The sequence below is a fragment of the Accipiter gentilis genome, chromosome 8, assembly GCF_929443795.1.
Source record: "Accipiter gentilis chromosome 8, bAccGen1.1, whole genome shotgun sequence".
Classification (NCBI taxonomy): Eukaryota; Metazoa; Chordata; class Aves; order Accipitriformes; family Accipitridae; genus Astur; species Astur gentilis.
In genome coordinates this window covers 32,510,060-32,532,479 of record NC_064887.1, presented here as the reverse complement: position 1 = coordinate 32,532,479, position 22,420 = coordinate 32,510,060, and the positions used below count along the sequence as shown (strand labels likewise).

The window sequence follows — 22,420 nt, the reverse complement described above, 5'->3', positions numbered from 1 at the left end:
AACTTATTTTGAGTTGCTTCCAGCTTTGATGGAGCCTTTGTTTTCAGACTGAAACTTTCCAGGTTCAGCCTCGGTAAAGGTGACCTTCAAACTCTGAGTGGAGACTCTCCCAAAGAGACCAGTGGAGAAGGAGTTACAGTAAACTTAACTATAGACTCAGGTCTGGTTTGTTTGTTCCAAGTAAATGATCTTTGTCAGGAAAGTAAGTTTAGTAAAACCAGATCTGCACAGCCGACTATGTAGAAAGCTATCTCTGAGAAGGACTTTAAAATCACTGTAAATATATAAATAAATGAACCAGAAGATGTGAACACATGGTGGCTGAAAAGACATGTGTGTATAAAAACATTTATATTATTTCTGCATATACTAATGGAAGGATTACCTCTAAAATGTACCCAGTTCTCACATCCAGCATTTTTACAGTGTTAAAAATTTGGAGAGAGTTCAAAGTGATCACAAAGTATCCAAGGCCAAAAATAGGTCTAACAAAAAGACTTCAGCCTAGTTAGCTTATATAAGAGAAGGCTGGGAACTTAATCTTGAGCTGAAAGTGTTTACATAACAGAAGTCTTAAAAGAGAACATTAGTTGTCTTTCTAAGAAAAAAAAAAATCTCTAATCACAATACACTGTGCTTAGTAATGCTCATTTTATCCCATGGAAAGATAACTTCCTTCACTGAGAGAGACCCTTGGTGAAATTCTGTTCTATTAAATACACTATATAGGTCATTAGCCTACTGATTTGAACAAGAGTTTTCATGGATCGTCAGGATACGTATCATGGGTAGCATCAAGGATACACGAAATAGATCGCCAGAGAAGTTATCTGGACAAGTATTCCAACAGAAGGTATAATTAAATCTTCTGAACTGGTGATGAAACGTTCTGGTTTAGTCTTGCAGATCCCAAGCCTGTTGATTTCTTTCATCTTCAGCTTTTTCCAAAAGGTATTTATCCATTGCATCACTGGCACCCTCTGCCTATAGACTCTCTCTTCTGCTGCTCTGCTGTTGTATTAACCAGGTGGCACCTCACTATTTCAAGACTGGTACAAAGGCAGGTTCTGCCTCTTGATGGCTCCAGGTCTGCACAGCCATCCCTGGTAACCTTTCTTCAAACCAGCCATTCACTGGAGATTTCCAACTCCACAAGCTCCAGGAAACATGAAAAATGCAGGAAGCTACGGTGTACAGCTACAGAAACTGTAACATGCTTGGAAGAGTCTTTTCCTATATGGTGCCATAGTTTGAAAGAGCATTACAGTTCAGGCTGGGACAACAACAGAATAAGACCGCTGGCTATCTGACCTTGTTGTGAAGACTGGAAATCTTTCTCTCCAGTTCCAAACAGCACACGGGTGGTAAGCACAGCACTGTCTTTGGTAACAGCCTATCTATCAGCTCATCTTTTTTTCCTTTTCTAAGTTGCTATATTCTATAACAAATACCAAATTTTCATTACTCAAGATATTCAGCTGAACAATATCAGCTGTACATTTCATCAAGTTTTTTCTTTTTATTACAACACTAGCAAAATTGTTTTGTAATGTCTCAGGATAAACCTGTATGTGTCTTATCTACCAAAGAAGATTGAATTTAGCTGTTGTTGTTGATCACACAAATTAGTTTATAGAGAACTACCATTGGTGAGTCCCCAAATGCCCAAAATATTTAGCAAAAAAAAAAAAAAAAATTAATGGCATGTTAATGACCTAACAATGAGTATGAAATGTTTTTTCCAGTGCCCTTCCAGCAGGACAGCAGGAGTCATCCTTACTGAAAGCAAGTGCAAGCACCTCTTGCTTTGTGCCATGAGGTCTGCTCCTCACCCCTTCACATTTTAGCTCCCCTGAGGCAGGAATCCAAGAGAAGCCTGCAAAATTATCTCACATAATTTGTAGCGGGATGAACAATTGCTTCATTGAGATAACTCCTGTTTATCCTCTGGAATCTGAATAAATTGGCAATCCTGACCGCAGGATGCAAGGAGAATAACATGCTGGGAGAACATCTGCTGTCCCAACTGCGACCTGGAAGGAAACGTGACCATGTGTACTTGGGTTCAGTATGAGAAAAATGCTAACTGTCTGTTGTACGCTTCAGGGGACTAATGAAGTTATGTGTCCTCTGTTTAAGCAGTGTTATTCATTCTTTTTTCTCTGTTTGGAAAGCCAGATGTTGCTAAACTGGGACCTGGCCATGTGGCTTCAGTGAGTGAAGAGTTGTTATTGTCTCTTGTCCTGAGAGATGGAACTTGTTAAAACTGTGGGCACCTGTACTTGTCCACAGTCGAGGTGGATGAGTGAGGTGAATATGAGTGAAAGCTTTCAAGCCTAACTTCTTCTACAGGAGACCAGGAAAGTCTCCTGCAGCTTGGCTCCTTTGGGACTTAGAGCCTCACATCCAGGGAGGGCAAGGAATGGCTGGAAGACATAAACACAAGGTGGGGCAAAAAAAAAAAAAAAAGAAACCAGCTTTAAATATTTTCCCAAATTAAGGCAAGCTGAAAAGAACACTTAATGATTATCTGGAAGCTTACCATGCTTTCAGGTATTGTGTAGGGAATTAAGTTTATATTTGCGTAAATGAATTGGAAGGGAGTACCCCGAAGGGATACCCATCTGGCAAAACTCATTAAATCCAATTTACCCATTATGCAACCAACTTCATTGTAAGAAGAAATGCAGATGGTTTGGCAAAATGAAAGAGAAGCTAAATATGTCTGTGGGTTTGTAAAGCCCTCAAACAAGGGTATATAATTCATAAAAATGGTATCCAGTGGTGTCTGGTAAATCAGTAACATTCAGTAAGGCAGCCTTCCCTACTAATGTACATATCCAGGGACACTACTTAGTTTTAAATATAGGAAAATGCGGGAGTGAATAAACACATACAAAATTTCAGATACTATTTTAGAGCTTTGGGAGCTGCACTGAAGCGATGAAAATGGTATGCTAGGTATGTATTACTATATAAAGATGTTTATGTTCTGGAGCCTTTTTGTTTTCTTAACCTTTGAAGTTAAACAGTTCGGGTGGCAAAAACTCGGTTGCCACAAGCCAGTGGCTGACGGGGAGGTGTGAAATGTGTTTTGAGAATGACTCAAGCCAAAAAGTGAACCAACAAAAACTACATTGTAGGTTAAAAAAACACTAGGCAGTCACAATGAGGTGCAATTTTAAAGAGCATTCTACGATTTAAAATTGTATAAGAAATAACTTTTGAGAAGCATGCTCTGGTATCTCAATCTCTAATGTCATTTCAATGCTAGTTAAAATAGAACAGCCCTTCACTGACAGGCCTCTGAATCTTTGTGAGAAAACAAGAGCAGGAGGGACTGACATTACCATCACATGAAGATGTAGCCTGTCCTCTGCACCCTCTCCTGGTGCTTACTGTAAGTTAACCCCATCACAAACAATTACGATTCACTGCTTAATAAATCAGTATGCTAAATCTTGATTTTAACTTCTTCATATGATTTTAAAACAACATGCTTATAGCTGGAGGTAAATTAACGTATCAAAAATGAATTGTCAGATAAATGTTGCAGTTGATCTACTCAGATAAATGCTTTTAATGTAATTAAATTGTCTGGTGCAATAATTTTCCTGAGCTCCAAAATGGAAGAAATAAGTAAAAGTTGAAGAGACTACAGACGTCCTATTCGTTAAAGATCTGACAAGTAAAAGAACAGGATACAGGTCTTAGAATTTCCCACCCCTTCACAATCACTGCATTTTTCTGAACACTTGACTTTGTCTTTCTGATACTTCCATGAACTGAGTGGCAGGAATGAAAATGTGGGTAGTATGTTAGGGTTGCCAGCAAGCAAAATGCAGGTTACAGCTATGAAAACTATGTTTTTTCTTGCTTACTGAGTTCTTATTTTAATACATTTTCAAATCTCCTTAGGTAGCAGGAGACATTTAGCAGGAAATAGTCTATTTAGAAGGTATTTTAGACATTTTCCCATTGTTTATGGTATCCACTGATGAGTTTAAAAATGTAATTTCCTTCCCTAACAACCTTAAATTTCTCTTTGCTTCGATAATCCGTAAGTAGCAGTGTGAGTCTTTACACAGCATTTTGCATGCTTCAAGCTAGGAGGATAAATTCTCTTCTATTCAAAAAATTACGGACACAGAAGGAAACAGGAATTCAGTTGTTCCCAATGAATGAGGTTCAAACACTCTCCCTTATGGATCAAGATTAATTCCTAGTCCCTGCAAAATTAAGGTATCTTCCAGTCCTGTGATACCCATGGATGACTGAACAACCAGGGAATGGTCTTGCACATTTATATTCTTCCCCGTTCCACTTATGACTGCAAGGTCATAAGACTTAACACTCCCAAGAAACTGTGACTTGCCCTCTTCTTTAGCTGAGGGCTTGGTAGGGTAGACACAGCACTGGCCACAACCTCTAGCCTCCGCAGACCGTATCCTCCTTCCCACAAGTCCCCAATGTGTTAATGGATAGGTAGTAGATGCTTTTATAGTCAGGAAGGAAGGAGGATACAGTGTTTAAATGCTCTGCCGAGGAACGTGAAAAAAGTCAGCATTACAGTGGTGATGCTGGTAGGAAGGTCAAACTGCTAGACCATGCCCTCTTTTCTGCTAAAACAAAACCAGTGTTCCTTATTTTACTGGAAAGAAAGCTAGTAGCATTGTCAAACAGTTAGCGTTTTCAACCTTGACTTTTCTGCTGTTTGTAATTTTGCAAAACTGACTCTTTTTTTTCCACTGAAACCGCATGTGGTCCACGTCTCATTATCCTTATGGTTGTTGGGTTTTTATGTTCATTTTCAGCTACGAGTGATTTGGATCAAAGAAAGACATTAGGGAATAGTACAGTGTGCAATCTATATCAAAGCCACTACATGTATTTCACAGTGACACTCTAAGGGACTGATGTTTGACAGGGGAATGGTCTTGAAGTCAAAAATAAGCTTTTAGTGTTCCTGCAAATATCTACCTAAAGATGGCTGAGTTACAAACGTCTGAAAACTGTAGTTCATGCATGCTTTGTAGCTTTGCAGAGACTCTGCAGAGCTTAATAGCTATATTTTCAGAAGATTCTGTTCATTCCAAGTATTTTTATTTTTTTTTTTTTTGCTTCTTGGCTACAGAGGCTGAACATATTTTCCCTGAATTGCTTCTTTTGTCTATTTAGTCTTTGGTGGAAGGGGGACTTTGAGTACAGAGAATGTCTCTTCTGTCCTCTCAACTGGTCATCGTCTGACCATCAACAGAGGCACAGGCAATGCAGTGGAGAACATAGTGAGCTTTGGGGCACCAAGACTAGAGATGGGGCATGCTGACAGATGGCCAAGAACAGGCATAGGTATGTATCCCAAAGACAGCTCTGTAGGTCAGACTTCTTGTAGCTCCTCACCATTCACTGTATGCTCCAAGTCATGTGATGGAGAAGCAGCTCTGCCTCAGCTCAGTTCCATGGGGGAGCACAGACATGTTGCTGAGGATCTTTAGGGGGAAAACAAACAGTTGGGGGGGATTAGTGAATCTCCAGATCCCGAAATTACATGCTGGTGTTGCCATCCTCCAGCTGGGCATCCACATTTAACTCTTCTGGCATAACAACAAATCAAACTGCAGTTTGCTTGTCAAGACAAACTATTTGTTTAGCAGGAGAAACATGAGCTCTGCTCATCCAAACTCTGTCATCTGACAGACTAGCCTTCTCAATTGACTGTCATAGAATCATAGAATGGTTTGAGTTGGAAAGGACCTTTAAAGGTCATCTAGTCCAATTCCCCTGCAATGAGCAGGGACATCTTCAACTAGATCAGGTTGCTCAGAGCCCCATCCAACCTGGCCTTGAATGTTTCCTTGAAGGTCCTCTCCATTAGATGGTTGATCTGACCTTGGGTGATTGGGAAACATGTACTTCCTGTGATGAGATTTCCTTCTGGAAGCAGTCCAAGTGGATTCAAGTCTGCTAGGACTTTTGTCCACAGTTTTTAAAATAACCCCCTCAAATGCTTGATGAGGCTTGTCAGCTAATAAGCCAGTATCCCTTTTGATTTCTTTCCAGTTATTTTCTGCATCTAACCTGTCTAGTTTGGGTTCTTATGGCTAGAAATGGCTAAAATATGGCTAGCAAGCTATAGCAATCAAACTGTAGAGCAGAAGGAAATCATTAGTTCCCTCTTTTATGTATGACCATACACAAATGCTACCTACACTACATCTCCAAATTACACACCATTTTTTCTGCAAGTCTTAAACCATGAGTCCAATGGCTAAGGAAGACTTTAGGCTAAAGGCATACAGCATACAAAGCATTGCAGCTTTTGCAGGAAAAAGGAAGATCTAGAAAGGAAAAAGAAGATGGAGTTTCTTAGAGACTGCTTTTTTTGTTTGTTTTTGACAAGCAAAGGAAAGTTCATAAAAACTGCTTAAAGAACATTAAACTTAAAAGGTGAGCTCTTATAGTGAGGGAGACACTTGAATCAAGCTTGCTCTCAATAGCCATCTTGTATGAAGAAAAGAAGGGGTTTACAACTGATAAAACAGCAACACAATTTACTATTAATAAAATAACGTTCATGGCAAGACTGACTGGCAGACTGTGCTATGAAAAAAGAGGTTGTGACCATAAATGATAGTTAGGAAGAAAATTTCAGCTCTGTTAGCACTGGACAAAAGAAGGTATCCAGCTCTCTGTTGAAAACAATCTTGGGAATTCTGGAAGGTCAGGAAGGATATTTGTTAAACAACTTCATTGTGGTCACACGGGTCAACACCCTTCATGGTGAGATACCTACAACCACCCCCAAGACACACACTACTTTCTGGGATGGCATTTTATCACGCCTGGAAGATAGTTCTACTGGGAATGTTTTACAGTTAGTGTAAACAGCCCCAGCTCATGCATGTGAAGGATTTGCATAGCTATGCAAGTCAGTGAAGAACAGGGCTCAGACATTATCCAAATGGATCTGGGTAAACAAGTCCTGCTCTTTACAGAGAGAACTTCATCAGTGCATCGGAAACCTAAATATTGCTGGAATTTTTTGGTGGCAGAGCATCCATCAGTGGACCCTGTAGTGCAAGGATGAAGGTGGCACTGAGCCTGAGACTATTCTCAGTGAATTTAGTGTCTCTATACTACAGACGTAATACCATACAAAAAAAATTTAATCAAGTCTTCTGGCACACTTTCATCCGTGCAGTGCACTGCTGATGTACTGATTGAGAATGGGAGTGCTAGAAGGGAAGAAGAGAAGTGCTGAGGAACATCTCATCCCCAAGAAGCCCACTGGATGTGTCAAGTTTGAGTGCACCCATCCATGCATGTCCTTTTCCCAATGCCCTCATTGGTGGGCTTTACAAAGGCAGCTGTTCCTGGTGGTATTAGACAGGTGAGTGGAAGTCTGGGAGAGGGGAAGGAAGCATAGTTAGGGCTGGCTTGGGTCTTTATGATGTTACTGCCACGGTCTAACGTAGGCTGCAAGATGTGGTTGCTTAAATTCAGCACAGGACTACACCGCAGAATAAAAAGAGGGAGTAAAGATAAAAGATAAAAATCTTATCTGCTAGGAATCAAAGATTACGAATTCATTTCATATACACCACCAGACACCCATTAACCAAAATGGTTTTTGGTTAAAAGGATGGGCTGTGTTTGAATCCACGATAGGAAGATGAAAAGCTGCACAATCCTTTCATGTTTTGTTTTTGTTTTAGCATATTTCTTCCCAACATTACAGTATTAAGGAGAGAAAATGAGGATACATCCCAGACCCACTTCAGAAAAGAGATAAAATAATCAGCTTATGTCTTTCATTTCTCCTGGGTTTGCAGAAACTTGTAAGAAGCAGATTACCTCTCATGAACAGGTTCAGAGATCCTTTTTTATTCACCTACCCATTGTTGCTGTACGTAATTATTTAGGATAATCTGCAAAAGAGTGACAAAGAAAGTAAAACTTAAATAAACCATTTTATGAAACACCTTCTGCTTTCATGGCTAGTAGCTCTCTTTTTCTGTTCTATTTATAAGATTACAGTAACTTTGTGCTTCCATAAAATCACGACAGGTATGAATATTTAGTAACTAGTATGGTTCTGTGATTTATTCTGTACTTTTACTGAGAGCGGATACCTCAGACATTTAACAAACTAATTCATGTTCTCTGCACATCTATCCTTGATTGCAGAAGAACTTCTCTAAACAGGATGGCTCTAAACCATATTTTAATATGGAAGTGCATTTCTTATGCATTTGTAACATTAGTCCTAAACTGCATTTGTTGCACTGCATGCGGAAAGAGATCGTTCGATCCTTAACCTCGTTCCCCCATCTGCAGTTTCTGCCACCTCTGTTGAAATAAAATGTGAGCAGCTTTAACTCTGTGCATCTTTTCTCTCTGGTTTTAGGCATGCCTGTAGGCCATTGCCTGGAGAAACCAAGCTTTGCCATGATTGCCCTTGACGCTGAGACTGAATCAGCACCCAGCTAGTAAGAATGGAACTGAAATCCCACCTTGCATATAGCACAGGGGGATTTTGATCATTTCGCTTTGGGCACTAGAAAGATGTGACGGATTGGTTGATTAAATTTGCAGTAGTTTATATGCTTCAGTGGAATCACAGAGATTATCCCAGCTGGGACTGAGTCAAAATATTTAATCCAACTGGGTAAAATAAAGTTTTCAACCAAGACAGAAAAACAAGTAAGCCTAAAGCTTGGCTTTTATCTTCATAAAAAGAAATGCTTTAGAGCAGGGTTTTTTTTCTGTGTTCCCCAACGCACTACTGGAGACTGCAGTGTCATTTCTTTTTGAATCCACCTGTAAAAGCACCTGAATTTTGCCACCCAGCCTTTCTGAATTTTGACTCTTTTGCATGGACTGTTTGGTGAATCTGCTGACTCGCTTGCTTTCTTTTAAGTGTTTTTGGTTATTGGGTGGCTGGGGAGTGGATGTCTGCTGCAATTACCGTTGTTTTGATTGCATCCACTGAGAAAAGTGGTAGGGCCCGCGGGAAGCCCCTGCATGACAGAGGGCAGGGCAGGAAACTGCTGGAAACTTCTTCTTACGTTGCCCAAACCAGCCAGACTGTGACAAGTGACATTTCTTAAAGTTGCTTGAGTGGCTTGTCTGGTGGCTGATAACTCTGTAAGGCTGATGGCGAGCACAGGGCTTTTCTGTCCTGTATTTTTTAGCGTAAACTGACGTATATGTACTTGTAATGAAATGTTTGGGTGTGCAGCAGTTTTCATTTGGGGATCCTCAAGCTATCTATTTACTTTTATTAGCAAATGTGGGTTGTTTTTCTCTGTGGGGGTTACTTTTATCAACCTGTTTTAATAATTGACACCCACTGAGCAACCAAGCTCCACTATCACAGTCTGAAACTTCTGAGCAGTTTTCCTTAGTGTATGCACTCAAATTTTGTCTGTGAACAAATGCTGATGCTAAATCAGTATGGGAAGACTGAAAATTAAAGTGCTTGCTGCCCTGCGATGCTTACTAAAAACATTCTGGACCTCATAAGCCCCAAATGGGTCAAATGTCTTAGTGCATAGGTGCGTTAGCACTTAGATTGAGCTACTGTATAAGGACAGAGACTAACTGTGCTTTTAATTTGTTATTTCAAATTGCTTGTGGGTGTGCACCACATTGTTGCAATTTTTTTATTATCAAAAGGAATGAAAATCCTGCTTTTCTTCTTTTTTTTTTTTTTTTTCCTCCTAAAAGTGGTCTATTCACAGAGAGAGACTGCCAACCTTGGGAGTTCTGGCCTTCTGCAAGCTGACAGAATTTCCTGTATGAGTTGCTTTTATAAAGGCTGTTTCCTCTCAGGTTTTTATGTCGCTTTTCCTTTTTTGCATTTCTTCTCTTTGTTCTTACTCTCTCCCCGCTTGTTCTCATTCATTTAAGCTGATCTGTGTACTTCAAAAAAGAATTGAAGTAATAATATGCAGATTTCTACAGTTAACTTTATATATTTAAGTTCTTCCCTGACCACCTCTTTATTAAATAGAAAGCAAATTTTCTTGAGGCTTGATTTCATTGCGATTAGCACAATTTGGGGCAGTAAGTGCTTGAAGACTTGCACCTGCTTTTGAAGCAGCAGCCATGTCATTTTTTTCACCGTCGTTTCATTATGCCCATGCTAAGCCCAGCATAGTCACAAACCTTATCCACAATTATTATTCTTATTTTGCAGATGGTTAACTGAAAATTTCGTTGTTGTGCCCATCCTATCTATCAAACAGTACTTCCTTCCTTTCAGGCCACTCCTGCTGCATGGGATGACTCACTCTGCTTCCTGGGAGTTTCCAGTTGTAAGAATTTTTATTGACCAAGGTATATTTACAATTATTCACCCCTGTAAGCATTGCAAAGTTAGAGAAGTTATCCAGGTTCTGTGCTTTTAAGACATGGTTGTTTTACATGAGGATGCTTTTTTCTGTGTTGGAAAGGAAATGGGTTAATGGGGAATATACACTGCAATGCTTTGATAGGGTATTTCAGCAGGTAAGACATTAAAAGGTCATGTATGTATCGGGATATGAGGTTTAATTCTGGTTTTAGTTAGATGAGCACAGGTTTACCGAATGAGATCTGACTGCATCACTCTATCTGTACTAGTACTTCAAATGTGTGTCAAAGATGAAATTGCAGTTACGAGTATGAAGTGGATTTTGATGGCAAATATCAGCAGATATCTCTTTCCCAGGATGTCTTTGTTAGAATTAGTAACATATTTTAAAATGTTGGAAATGATTAGTTAAAAAGCTCAAGCAAATTGTTGTTTTTAGATACTAAAACTGAACAACTTTAAACCCCAGAATTTTGCATTAAGCTTAACTTTTTTCTCATTATCCATGGGAACCTCCCACATGTGGACAGATAATCCCGTTGCTCCACTGAGTGGGATCTGTGGCAATACCCTCTTATCCTGCTCAGAGTCCTTGCCCCCTTCTCACCTCCATCCTAATACCTCCCTCCCTCCCTTCCTCCCATCAATCTGCTCCATGTGGCTTCCTGGTCTCTTGTTCCTTATTGCCTGCTCTGACGTGTCCACTCTCAACTGCAGGCATCAGCTAGGCTGTTACTGAACCTGAGAAGCTCCATGAGCACACTGTTTCCACAGCTTCTGCCTTGATGGCATCAGCTCAGCATCGCTTTCATAGCAGCCCACTTGTTTTCAGAAACCGAGGAAAAGGGGGGGAAGCGGCAGAAATCAAACTTTCCGCTGGACATGTGTAACTCCAGCCTGAACAACAGCAATGCAGCGATGACTTTGTAACACACTTGCGTCCCTTCTGTGGGTGCTGGGGGTGTCCAGGGAACTCTTGGCACAGAGGCTATCTCATCACGGCCAGGTAAATACTCTGTTGGGGAGGCAAAAAGAAGAATCACCGCACCAATGTGTAGCACCAAACTTAATAACAACATCTACCAGCAGCAGGAAAATTCGCAGGCTTTCTTACGAGTACGTGCTGTGGGGACCTTGTGAACAGTTTGACAGAGGCTCTCAAGGCAAGAAGCGAAGGGTCAGCTTCTACAGGATACATGTGTTTACTTTAAAACAAGAAAGTGCATCTTTTTCCCAGAACAGGCTGTATTTTTTTCTTTCAGCCACGGGCTGCATTCAGACTTTCTCAGAATATAACCAACAGCGAGTTTACAAAGCCTTTGCTTGACTCTCCTATCAATTTCTATCTCGAAGAGTAGTTTCCTGTTTCCCGAGCAGGCTTCTGGAGGCACTTTCTCCTGTAAAAGCAGTTTTGGCTTTACATGATTCCTGGATTTTACACAATTAATCTCTGCACAGTTCCCCAACCTGAGAAGTCACAGGGAGATCTTATTTATGGTGATAGCTAAAAATCGTAACCCAGTCTTTGGCCAGCTCTGACAGAGCTGATGCATCTAAGCAGTGCAGAGATCTGGATTTAGATACAAAATGAGTTCATTAAAAATCAAAGAGGCTGAGGTGGCAACACGGGTGCCCCTCAGACCCACTTTCAGGCCTGTGCCCTCGAAAGGCACAAGACCAACCAGGTTCAGAACAGTCCAGCTGGCAAAGCACAATCAATTTTCTCACATTTCTTGAGAGACTTGATTTCCCCCCCCTCTCCCCCTATGAAAAGCCTTTAAAAGAAAGAACCGGGTGGCTTCTCTTCAATTCTGACAGGGGGCAGAGGCGGTGACTGGGCCCCGCGCCATGGGCGGGGGGGGGGGGGGGGGGGGGGGGGGGGGGGCATTCCCGCCTGCGCCAGGCAACGCCAACGGTGCCGCGAGGGAGATTCCCGCCCCCCACCTCCGTCAGCCCTGTCACGGGGGCGTCGCCCCTCCCGCGAGACCACCGGCAGCCGAGCCGCCCGCTGCGGTGCAGACAGGCAGAGGGCGGGAAACGAGCATTTCTCCTCCGGGCGGACCCCGCCGGCGGGCATCGCCCCTTTAAGCTCGCGCATTCCGGGAGGAGGGGGAGGCTCCCGGCCTGCCCCGCGCCGGCAGCCCCGCCCCCGGCCGCGCGCGCCGCCTCGCCTCGTTTCGCCTCGCCCGGGCCGGGCCCGTCCCATCCGAGCCCGCGGCCAGGCGCGAGAGCGGCGGCGGCGGCAGCAGCAGCAGCAGCAGCCAGCGAAGGAGCGAGCCAGCCAGCCAGCCAGCCCCTCCGCCGGCCCGCGCCGCTCGGCCGGCCCCTCCGCCGCCGCGGCCGTAAGCGCCATGGGGGGCGGCGGCGAGCGCCGGGCGCGGGCGTTGTGGCTGACGGTCCTGTGGCTGTGGTTTCCCGGCCGGTGCGGCGGCGCCATGGACGAATGCGCGGAGGAGCGGAGCGGTCGCCCTCAGCGCTGCATGCCCGAGTTCGTCAACGCCGCTTTCAACGCCACGGTGCTGGCCACCCACACGTGCGGGACGCCGGCCGAGGAGTACTGCGTACAGACCGGCGTCACCGGCGTCACCCAGTCCTGCCACCTCTGCGACGCCGCCCAGCCCCACCTGCGCCACGGCGCCGCCTTCCTCACCGACTACAACAGCCCGGCCGACGCCACCTGGTGGCAGAGCCGCACCATGCTGGCCGGCGTGCAGCACCCCACCGCCGTCAACCTCACCCTCCACCTGGGTAAGGAACGGCCCCCCGGCCCTTCCCGTCCTGAGGGGAAAAGGGCGCCAAAGGCGGCGGCGGCGGCGGCGGGCTCAGGAACCGCCCTGCGCCCGGCTTGGAGGGGTCCGGTTGATTAAAGGTGTCGTAACTAGGCCCCCGGGGAGGGGTAGTGAGTGGCGGAAGCGGGTTTTTGGGGTGGATGGGTGGGTGGGGTAAACGGGCCGGCCGCGCTGGATCCCGGCTGGGCTCGCTTTGGCCCGCGCAAAGGCTCGGTGGTGGCGCGGGTCGTCTCGGCGCAGGGGTCGGTCCTGCAGGGCGGCACGCAGGCTCTTCGTTTTCCCTCAGGACAACGGTCACGGCTGCTAAACAGTGCTTTAGGAACTTGGATTCCAGCCTTCTCCCGCAGAGGCAAAGCGAAAAGGAATATCGCAAGGGGTTGCTCCCTTGCGGTCTGCGTGGGTCGTGCTGTCGGTTCGTGAGACGAGCGCTGCGAGAGGCAGGGGTCGCGGTGGCGCGGGGCGTGCCGAGCCGGGCTCGCCCCCTGCGCCGGGAAGCTCGGGCCCTGGGGTCTTCCAGGCAGCGGGCTTGGCATTCAGGTGGGAGAGGTCGGCTGGAAAAGCGGCCAGCGCTGCAGGAAGACCGGTGTGTGTGTGCGAGGGCATATCTGCTCTGCATCCTTATCCTGGGGCAGCACTGTCCTTTAAGTACTGGGCGGGTTAGGTTTGTCGGAAAGCGGCCCGCGATACTGCAGAACCCGTAACATCGAGCCAAAAAAAAGGAGAAGGGGAATTTTCTGACTAAATGGCGTTCCCAGAGGTTCCTTCGGGATAAAGTATTTTAGCGCTCACTTTGGTTTGTGGACAAGCTTTTCTTTTCCTCTGTTCATTCGGTTATTTTAGCTGTTGTGACATGGAGGAAGGCTAATTGTTTAGAACTGGAAGACAAGCCAGCCCACGGAAAGTTAAAACCACAGCTTATACCCTCATGTCATTAAATAAAGTAAAAATTAAAAAAAGGTTCACCATAACCATTCACAGTTTCTAATAAAGAGCAGCTGTTGAACCTTAAGTTTAGCTTCAGTAATGTGTCTTGATTTCAGTGTAATTAAGGGGAAAAAATGTTGCATTAGGGTCAGGGAGATGGATCTTGGGTTTCACAACTGGAGGACAGGTTGTGTGAAAGCTCCCACCCATGTTCGTGAGATGGAAATGATGGTGCTGAGTCTGGTACCAGGGGTCACCTGCAGACCGCATCCATCTGCCCTGGCAGCTGGGAGCATCTCACTGCCCTAAAGTGTTTCTTTGTGTTAGAAGCTTCAAAATAAATATACCAGTGTATATAATCATTAGGATAAGGGGAGGTAGTTACTAAGGCCTCTTTATCTTTTTTTTTTTTTTTTTTTTTTACATTGGGAATTTTTTTATTCAGGACACCTGGAAAAAACAGTAAGCTAAGATTTGATCTCAACTTCTTTTTTTAATAGAAATCATTATAATTCTTCATTATCAAGGTAAAACTTTGTTTATAGGCAAGTCTGTATTATTGTTGTCCTTGACTCTGTGCACCTGTCTGTATAGGGGTGTTCTTTGAAAAATATTTTTTTCCAATGTACTGGAGCAAACAGTGGGCTATGTCTAGGGCTTTGAGAAATGTGCATGTTTCTTTGATGAAAACAACTGCATCTTTAAAATACTGTAGCATTGCAACATGATCATTGTCAGCCACTTAGGTTTCAGGTTTGTTTGCAGGCTTTTGTAGCTTTGTGAATTTGCTCTGGCATATTTTTAGACTAGAGTACAACTTTTAAGCAGAAGCTGCCTGGTTGACTTTTGGGTCTCTGAAGGTATTTTTTAATTTGTTTTTTTTCCAGTTAGGTTTTTGGGTGGGGTATTTGTAGTCTAAAGCCTTTTAAGAATCGGAAGCTTGTTATGGGCATGGTGGTGGTGTCAGGAGTTAGCTTAATGCTTTGCTATTAGTCGTCTTAAAACTATCTGTGCACATGCTGTGCAAGCAGTAAATATTCCTGTGCGACTTTGTATGCGTTGCTGAGTTCATTGCAGGTTGAAGAACTGTTGAGTACCAAAAAAGTGCCATGTTAGTCTCAAATGCCCCAAACCCCTCTGCAGTGTTGCTCTGCTCTACTTTCCTGAAGACTTCAAACTATCTTTGTTTGCGAGAGCTGTTGGGTGCTGTGTTTGGATTCTGTGTGCCTGCAGGCTGTCCCCCACAGCACACCATGGTCTGTGGGGCACTTAATTATCGACATCAGTAGGACGTAAAACGCATTCTGGGACACAAAGCCCTTTCATGCAGTTAGTTCTGCGTGATCTTTGAGGATTAGGCTATGTGCTTTAACCCATATCTTTGTTTCATGCTGCAGTCACCTTTATTTCTAAAAGCACTGGTATCCCAAATGGTTTGCGCTGCTTTGCACCCGTTCAGGACTGGCAGCATTGGCTCCAGGCTTTCAGCAGGCATATGCTACCCTGAGCTCAGTTTTTGGCAGTTTGGGATGTCTTGATTAACATCGAGTGATGTTCGGCCTGTGTAGATCAGTGTAACGTTTCAGAGGAGCCTGGTCACAAGAACTGTGGGTCTGTTGCCAACATGTGAATGTGGGTTTCTTTGAATCTTCTTATAACCTGCAGTTCAAAACAAGTTTAAAAACCTTTAGTTTTGGGACTAGATGCTAGCAAAGAGCCTGACACAGAAAAAAACAGTGTTATTTTAGTTGAAGGCTTGGATTGCAGGAGTGTTGGGAAAGGAGATATGTGCCTAGAAGTTAGGGTGCTTCCTGGGTACAGGGGAATTGGGGTAATTACCAGTCCCTGCACAAGGAGCCTCTGGAGTTATAAAAGCTGTTTCTCTTTGTATGAGAGGGTATTAAGACCCCCTAAGTAAGAGTCCTCCCCTGAGAGGCTTGGAGATGTGAGTTTGCAGCTGTAAATCAGGAGAAGGGGGTAGTTGAACCCATTTGCAGGGTGGTGTCTGGGTAATTAGGTTAGTGGGTGAGAGGAGGGGGAGAGCGCTGCTGTCCTTTCTTTCACTCTTCTTAAGAGTATCCCTTTGCTTCCCTCATTTTCCTGTTCCTCAGGTTGAATTATTTCTAATTTAGACTTGACCTACCCGTCTTTTTTTTTCCCCAATTCTGCCCTCCCCTCATGTTCCTGTATATTCTAGGAATAAGAGACTTTGGGGCAGCAGTGCCAGCTTTTAAATAGAAGATGGAAGCTGAGGCATTATGGTATGTAGTTGCCTGCCTTTTCTGAAGCCAGAGCGTCATGTTATTTTTACAGCCTGTGCCATTCGCTTCTACTGGGAGTGTTGGGATAGTTCTGGCACCTCCCCAGCCCTTTGTTTGCATATGTTTTAGTACAGCTTTGCTATTTAGACCTGTAGTGCACCAAAACAAAGCTGTGTGTTAGAGATGCACCTTTGAACACTGGAAGAAGGGGAAAAGAAATAGCATGGAGGTACATGGAGTATTTTTGGTGCTGGGTGGTGTTGCTTTTCCCCACCACTTTTACTCTGCCTGGATCTGCTCAATTTCAGCTATCGTGATCCTGGTGTTTTGTTCCTCGGACAAAGAGGCAGCATCCTCAGCACGCTGGTGGCTGTTTCATGGCAGTGGGGTGGCTCCATCTCCGCTGAGAGCAGCCGTGCTTTTATCAACAGCCTGCAAGCTAGGAGCAGTCCGGTTTGGCTTTCCCAGTGCGGATGACTGCCTGCTGCATCTCAGCAGGGATGGTGTCCAGGAGATGTGCTTGACCGATGATGCCAGTGGCCTCAGCTGTGAATTCAGGACTATCTGGTAGGCAGGAAAGACCAATTCCTACCTATTCTCTCATTGCCTAGGAAGAGGAGCCAGCATTTGGTCCTGGAAGGCAGTCTTCTGCTAGCCTGCCTTTCAAGAAGAAAAATGAAATTGCTGGTTGCCTTCATTAAAAACATCAGCTGTGTTTGTGGGCATGGACTGTGGTTAGAACTAAGTGTTCCTGCTCTTGAATTCTGAAATTGCTACTGCAGACCAGCATAGAAACCCATGTCACCAAGCTGGATGCTATCTTGTGTGTATAAAATAAAGAAAAACTTGTAAAAGCTGCTGGTTGTTAGGAGAAATGGACTGCCCGTCTCCTTCACCTCCCCCTTTTCTAACTGCTCAGTCCTTTATTTGGCTTTGAGGAGAGCGATGATGCTTGGTTATATATACTTTGTCTGTGAAGCATAGTTTGGGGTATGACTGCCATTTGAAGGCATTTACAAGGAAACCTAGGCAAGATGCCAGTTCTTATGTTCAGCCTTGGCTTGATTTGCCAGTTGTTTGTAGCAGATGAGGTTTTGGGGGTTTTGTTTGGTGTGTTTTTTTGGGTTTTTTTTAGTACAGAAAAGCAGCTTTGGCTATAAAATGTGCCTTAAGTACATAGTTTATGCCACTGGGATGCAATCAGTTGCTTTGTTTTATTTAGCACAGCAGAGTGATGCCCTTAGTTTGTTGGTTATCCTCTTAAAACTTTACGAGGCTGTGGTTCGTTGCCTTCCTAGGGAACCACTGCGAAACCAACTGCGAACAAGCACGTGAAGTTTTGCATACCGTAGCTGCAATTTAAAAGCTCTGAGAAATGGTAATTAATGTGTTGGGAGAGTGTTTCCGGCACTTAAGCTGGTGTTACAGAGTGTGTTGGGAAGCCCTCGAAGACGTGTTGAGCCTGGGCTGGGAAGGGCCAGCCCTGTGCCGCAGTGGCTTTACCGTGGTATTTGCGGAGCCCTGGGGGGGACTCTATTTTAGTTGGTCTTGCAAAGGCTTGATTTACATTTTGCAGGTTTCAACATGAGTAGTTAAGAGATCAGGACTTTTAATGGCCAGCAGTTGTTCAGTGCAGTTATATAAAGTCGCTTTAAAGCTCTTTATCGCTTCCTGCATACCTTTTAAATTCCCAGGTTTTCTCAAACTCCTCTGTTCTGCCTCTTTCTTGGGATGCTGATGCCACTGTGTGATGCCTTTGGGAATACTATACATGGCAGAGCGCTTATTTTGGGAGATGGAAAGAGCTGGGATTGTGTGGCATTTTGCTGCAAAACCAGCTGCTATTTTGGTGCTTGCCCTGGGTTGCTAGAAGGATTAATCGCTGGTTTTGATGCAGTCAAGTAGTTGCTTTTGTAGGTTTAAACCTTGGAAATTGTCACTTGCTGCTCAGAGCTGTTAGCTTACCAAAAAGTTTCTGGCTTATTCAGTAGCATTAGGTAGCATTTCTTTTGTAGCCCGAGGCTTCAGGAGGGTCTCCCAGCCTCTTGGAGCCTGCAAGTGAAAATCCCAGGCTGCTGCTTCCCACAGAAATGAAAAACAGGATTGCTCTGCAAACAACAACATGTAGAGAAAATAATTTCCAGTGCAGATGGATGGGATGGGAAACTTGGATCTCTAGTTCACCATAATTCTTAAAAACAGGTTTCTGAGTGTTGTCCTTTAATCATATAATCCTTGTCAGACTGAGACCTCCTGTTTGTGTCCTCTGGGCCCTAATTCATCATTTACCGCCACTGGTGATGCTGTGCTGAGTGATTTCACGCAGGGTCACTGTCTGGCTCTGTTTTCTACCTGTGGGTTAGCTGGTATATGAGGTCTGGCGTGTTAAACTGAACTAGTTGCATCTAACGTCACTGTCTCTGGTTCGTAATAACCCTTGGAAGCTCAGCCTGGGGCTGTGGCCCCTCTTGTAAGCTCCTGCCTGAGAAGAAGTGTTTCAGCCTGCTTTTACATGTCTCTTAACTATGAAATCTTGCTTATTGGTGGCTACCACTGTGTGTTTTGATCAGAAAGTAAAATAAGTTTCATAGTTTCCCAATAAATTGCAGAAATCTTGCGGGGGGGGTCTGTTGTCCTGCCGCACAAACAAGAATGTATTGGGTTTTTTTCCCTCCAGGTACAGAGTAGCCCTGTGTGTTGCAAATCAGGCTTTAGAGGCTTTAAGTGAGGGATGAATGTGCATGCCTGTGTTGAGGACCTGTGGCATCACTAGCTGTGTTTAAAACTCTTCAATATTAGGACAGTCTCTTAACGCTAAGTCATCGTGCAAAGGAGCTACCTGGGATCACTCCCGTGGTCTGTAGCATCCCTTGAGTAACATTGGGTTTTTAGCAGCGTGCTGGTATGATGGTGATGTTGGCTGTCACATCAGCATTGACAAGAGGTTCAGGACAGCTGGTAACGAAGCAACTGTGCTATGAAATTAGAGAGCTGCTACTAGTAGACATGTACAGTTGCTAAATGGGACTGGGAATATTGAGATGAGAGGCTGCCTTTCATAGCCTGCCAGACTGCAGGTGCAAGCTGCTGTTAGCCTTTGTGGGGTGTGTTAGGTACTTCTGAGGTAAAACATAATGATTTCTCAGAGTTTTTCTGATGTAGAAGCTTGGGAAATGGTGGAAACTCATCAACTGTAAAAAGGATCTGCAATGGCAAGGTAATTTTATTTAAATTTAAGAAAACATAAATGAGGCTCAGTCTTTAATCTTTTTTTCCTACCAGTCCAGCCCTATTTGAGAGATCTTTTACAAAAAAAACCCCCAACCAACCCCCTTATATATTATTCAGTGATCTTCAGCATTTTGTTTTGAAACTGGGTGGCAAAGCACTTCTTGTTTCCATGCTTCTACTTGTTTTAGATATTCCAGTGTGATAGTCATCAAAGAGCTGTTTCCAGTGGTAATCATGCCTGCAGTTCTGATACAACACAGCTGTGTTCAGTAATGGAGAATTTCAAAATTTCCTCTTTTAGAAATAGTATCCAAAAACTATTATTGGGTTTTTTTTCTTTGGTAGGTAAGCTAGTACCATCTTGTACATGGGAGGTAGATTTCCAGATAGCTTGAGGGTTTATTTGTACGGTTGGTTTGGGGGTTTGTTGTTTTTGTGGGGGAAGAGGCAGATTTTTAAGGCACTTGTAGAGATGCTGTATTGAGATCTTGCAAAGACCCAGGGTTTGTGGGTTGTTGGGTCAGCTTTCTCTAATGGTCTCATCTCTGCTGCAGACTTCAGTGTGCTTGGAGAGCTGCTTTTCTGACTTGGCTTTTGAGTGCGTCCTGTGTTTTACAGGAGGACAAGGTAATTCTCTAATTCATCCTCAGGGGCTTGAGATGCTCCCGTTGGAAGATCAGGGTACAGAATTATTAAATGGCTTCAGGCATGGCAGCTGGCCTCTACCAATGGCCTGAAGTGGAATGGAGGCAGACTTGGCCCTTGCATTGCTCTTAAACCTTTGTAATGGAAAGATCAGCTGTGACTGAGGTGTCTCTTAAAAAAAAAAAAAAATCCCTAAAACCTACCAAACATCAAAACCTGCTCAGTGACAGGGGTTGTTCTTCCCCAGCCTACGTGTGTTCATGCAGGCAGTGGCTGACCGCACATGGTAGCCCTTTGCTTGCCAGTGAGTTGCTCGAAATGCTCCTTCCTTCCGGTGCTCCAGGGCTGAGGGAGTGCTGTAGAGTTTGGGGTTGGCACCAACCCAGTTCTGAGCACGCTGCTTTCATCTTGTGAGTTTTTTTCAAGATCTGCTTTATAGCTCAACCTGCTTGGCATCGAAAAGACCTCGTTCCCACCTCAGTGAGCTGTTGCTTGTGCAGCATGTTGCATGAGTCTGGGTGTTTTGGGGGGGTGGGGGGGAGCAGGAGGATATCAAGAATCCTGAACAGATGTTGGTTTTTTTAATATTTTATTCCTCTTCCCTGTATATTTTGTTTCAGGAAAGTGAATCTTTCTAATCTTCTTTGAATTAAAAGATAATGTGTCTCAGTCTTTAAGCAGATGGTCACATTGAACCTCTTGAAGAGGGATAAATGGGCTGTTTTCTTGGTACTTTCTTATGCTGTACTTACAAGGTTGTGGAGTGTAAGCTACGTGCTCTGAGACGTGCAGTTTCTGTTGGGAGCGTCTCTTACTGAGATTAGTGGAATGAAAAATTAGTCCCTTCTGGGGAAAACTACCATCAGATGCTTCTTGCTATCACAGTGTTAAGTGGGACTGTTTGACCAAGTAAAAAGAAAATATTCTCGTCCTAGGACTTCTGTGGTCCACTTCTGATTATCATGATTATTTATAGTCCTTTCATCTGCAGTCCTTTACATGCTCCCATCCGGTGGGATTTTGCAGTGGGATTTTCTTCCCGGCAGCTTGTGGGGCTGGTCCCTGGGGAGCAGCCGTTGAGAGGCTGCCCTGACTGCTGCCCTTGTCCTCCCAGCTTCTGAAAAAATGTGGTTTATTTGTGGGGATCCGGTGTGTCTCCCTCTGCCCTGCCTCCTGGCTGCAGTGGTCAGGGTGCAGGGGTTGGCCCAGCAACATACTTTTATTTTGTTACAGCAGCTGATGCTTTCCTTCCAGCTGCTGTTTTCTCCGCTTTCACTAGCTGCCTTCACAGGTCTCATGGGTCCTGCTATCCTGGCTGGAGTAATGCAGGACAAGTGGTTTCTTAACACAGAATCAGCTGCCTCATGAACTAGTTAAGAAGCTGATGCTTAAGGCTGTGATTGCTCTAAGCTTGCAGACCTCCTGTTTGCTTTACTTGTGTTTTCTGGCCCCTCTCCCTTTCTTCTCCTTTCTGAAGTTCCTTGCAGCCTGCTTGGGCTTCACCTCCCTTCTGCTCCTGTTTCCCTGGTACTGAGATGTTCCTGGTCTGTGCAATGCAGGAAGGTTCCTCTGTCCCCAGGATAGGGTTGTTCAGCTGAGATCTCCCCGCACTTCTGGTCCCAGCAGTAGCCTCTCAGCCTGCTTGGGTAGCATTGCAGATGCCCCCCTGTGCTGTCTGCTTTATACATGTCTTCAGATAAGAGGCTGGCAGTTTTCACTTTGGTCAGACTCTGGCAGTGCTCAGATGAGAGGTAGAATGCAAATTCACAATTTTTAAATGCTTAGTATTTATTATTCTGTAGTTTTCCCTCTTGCACACACTAAGGTTTGGGGTGGGAGGAAGCCTCTTATCAAAGGACAGTTACAAGTTTTTCTGAGTTGAAGCCATTATTCTGTCATTAAAAACTAATGTTTCTCACTGCTGATTCCCAGCAGGGTTATGAAGAAAATATACAAAGTGTGGAGTGAAGAGATTTGGGGCTGTGGGGATGCAGCAGCTGCTGCACGGGTCGGTGCTGCTACCAGGGTGAAACGTGAACTCTAAATAGTAAAGTAATGTCCTGCCATCATCATGTGGTGTCTATTTAATGAAATCTAGTATTCTCCCTACTTTGCCTCCCAGCCTGCTCCCTCCCCTGTCTCCCCTCTTCTGGGACTGCTGGCAGAGCTGGGAGGGGTGCTTGGGACTGGAATGGCTCTTCCGTCTCCGCTAT

General features: G+C 44.4%; 1 protein-coding gene across 1 annotated transcript in view; it reads left to right on the top strand.

Annotated features, from left to right (window-relative positions):
• The first annotated feature begins 12,648 nt into the window (after nt 1-12,648).
• Nucleotides 12,649-22,420, top strand: part of LAMC1 (laminin subunit gamma 1) — a 70,319-nt gene continuing 60,547 nt past the window's right edge. The window contains exon 1 of the mRNA XM_049807966.1: nt 12,649-13,105. Coding sequence (XP_049663923.1) covers nt 12,709-13,105 — 397 coding nt within the window. The 5' untranslated portion in view covers nt 12,649-12,708. The remainder of the gene's footprint in view (nt 13,106-22,420) is intronic.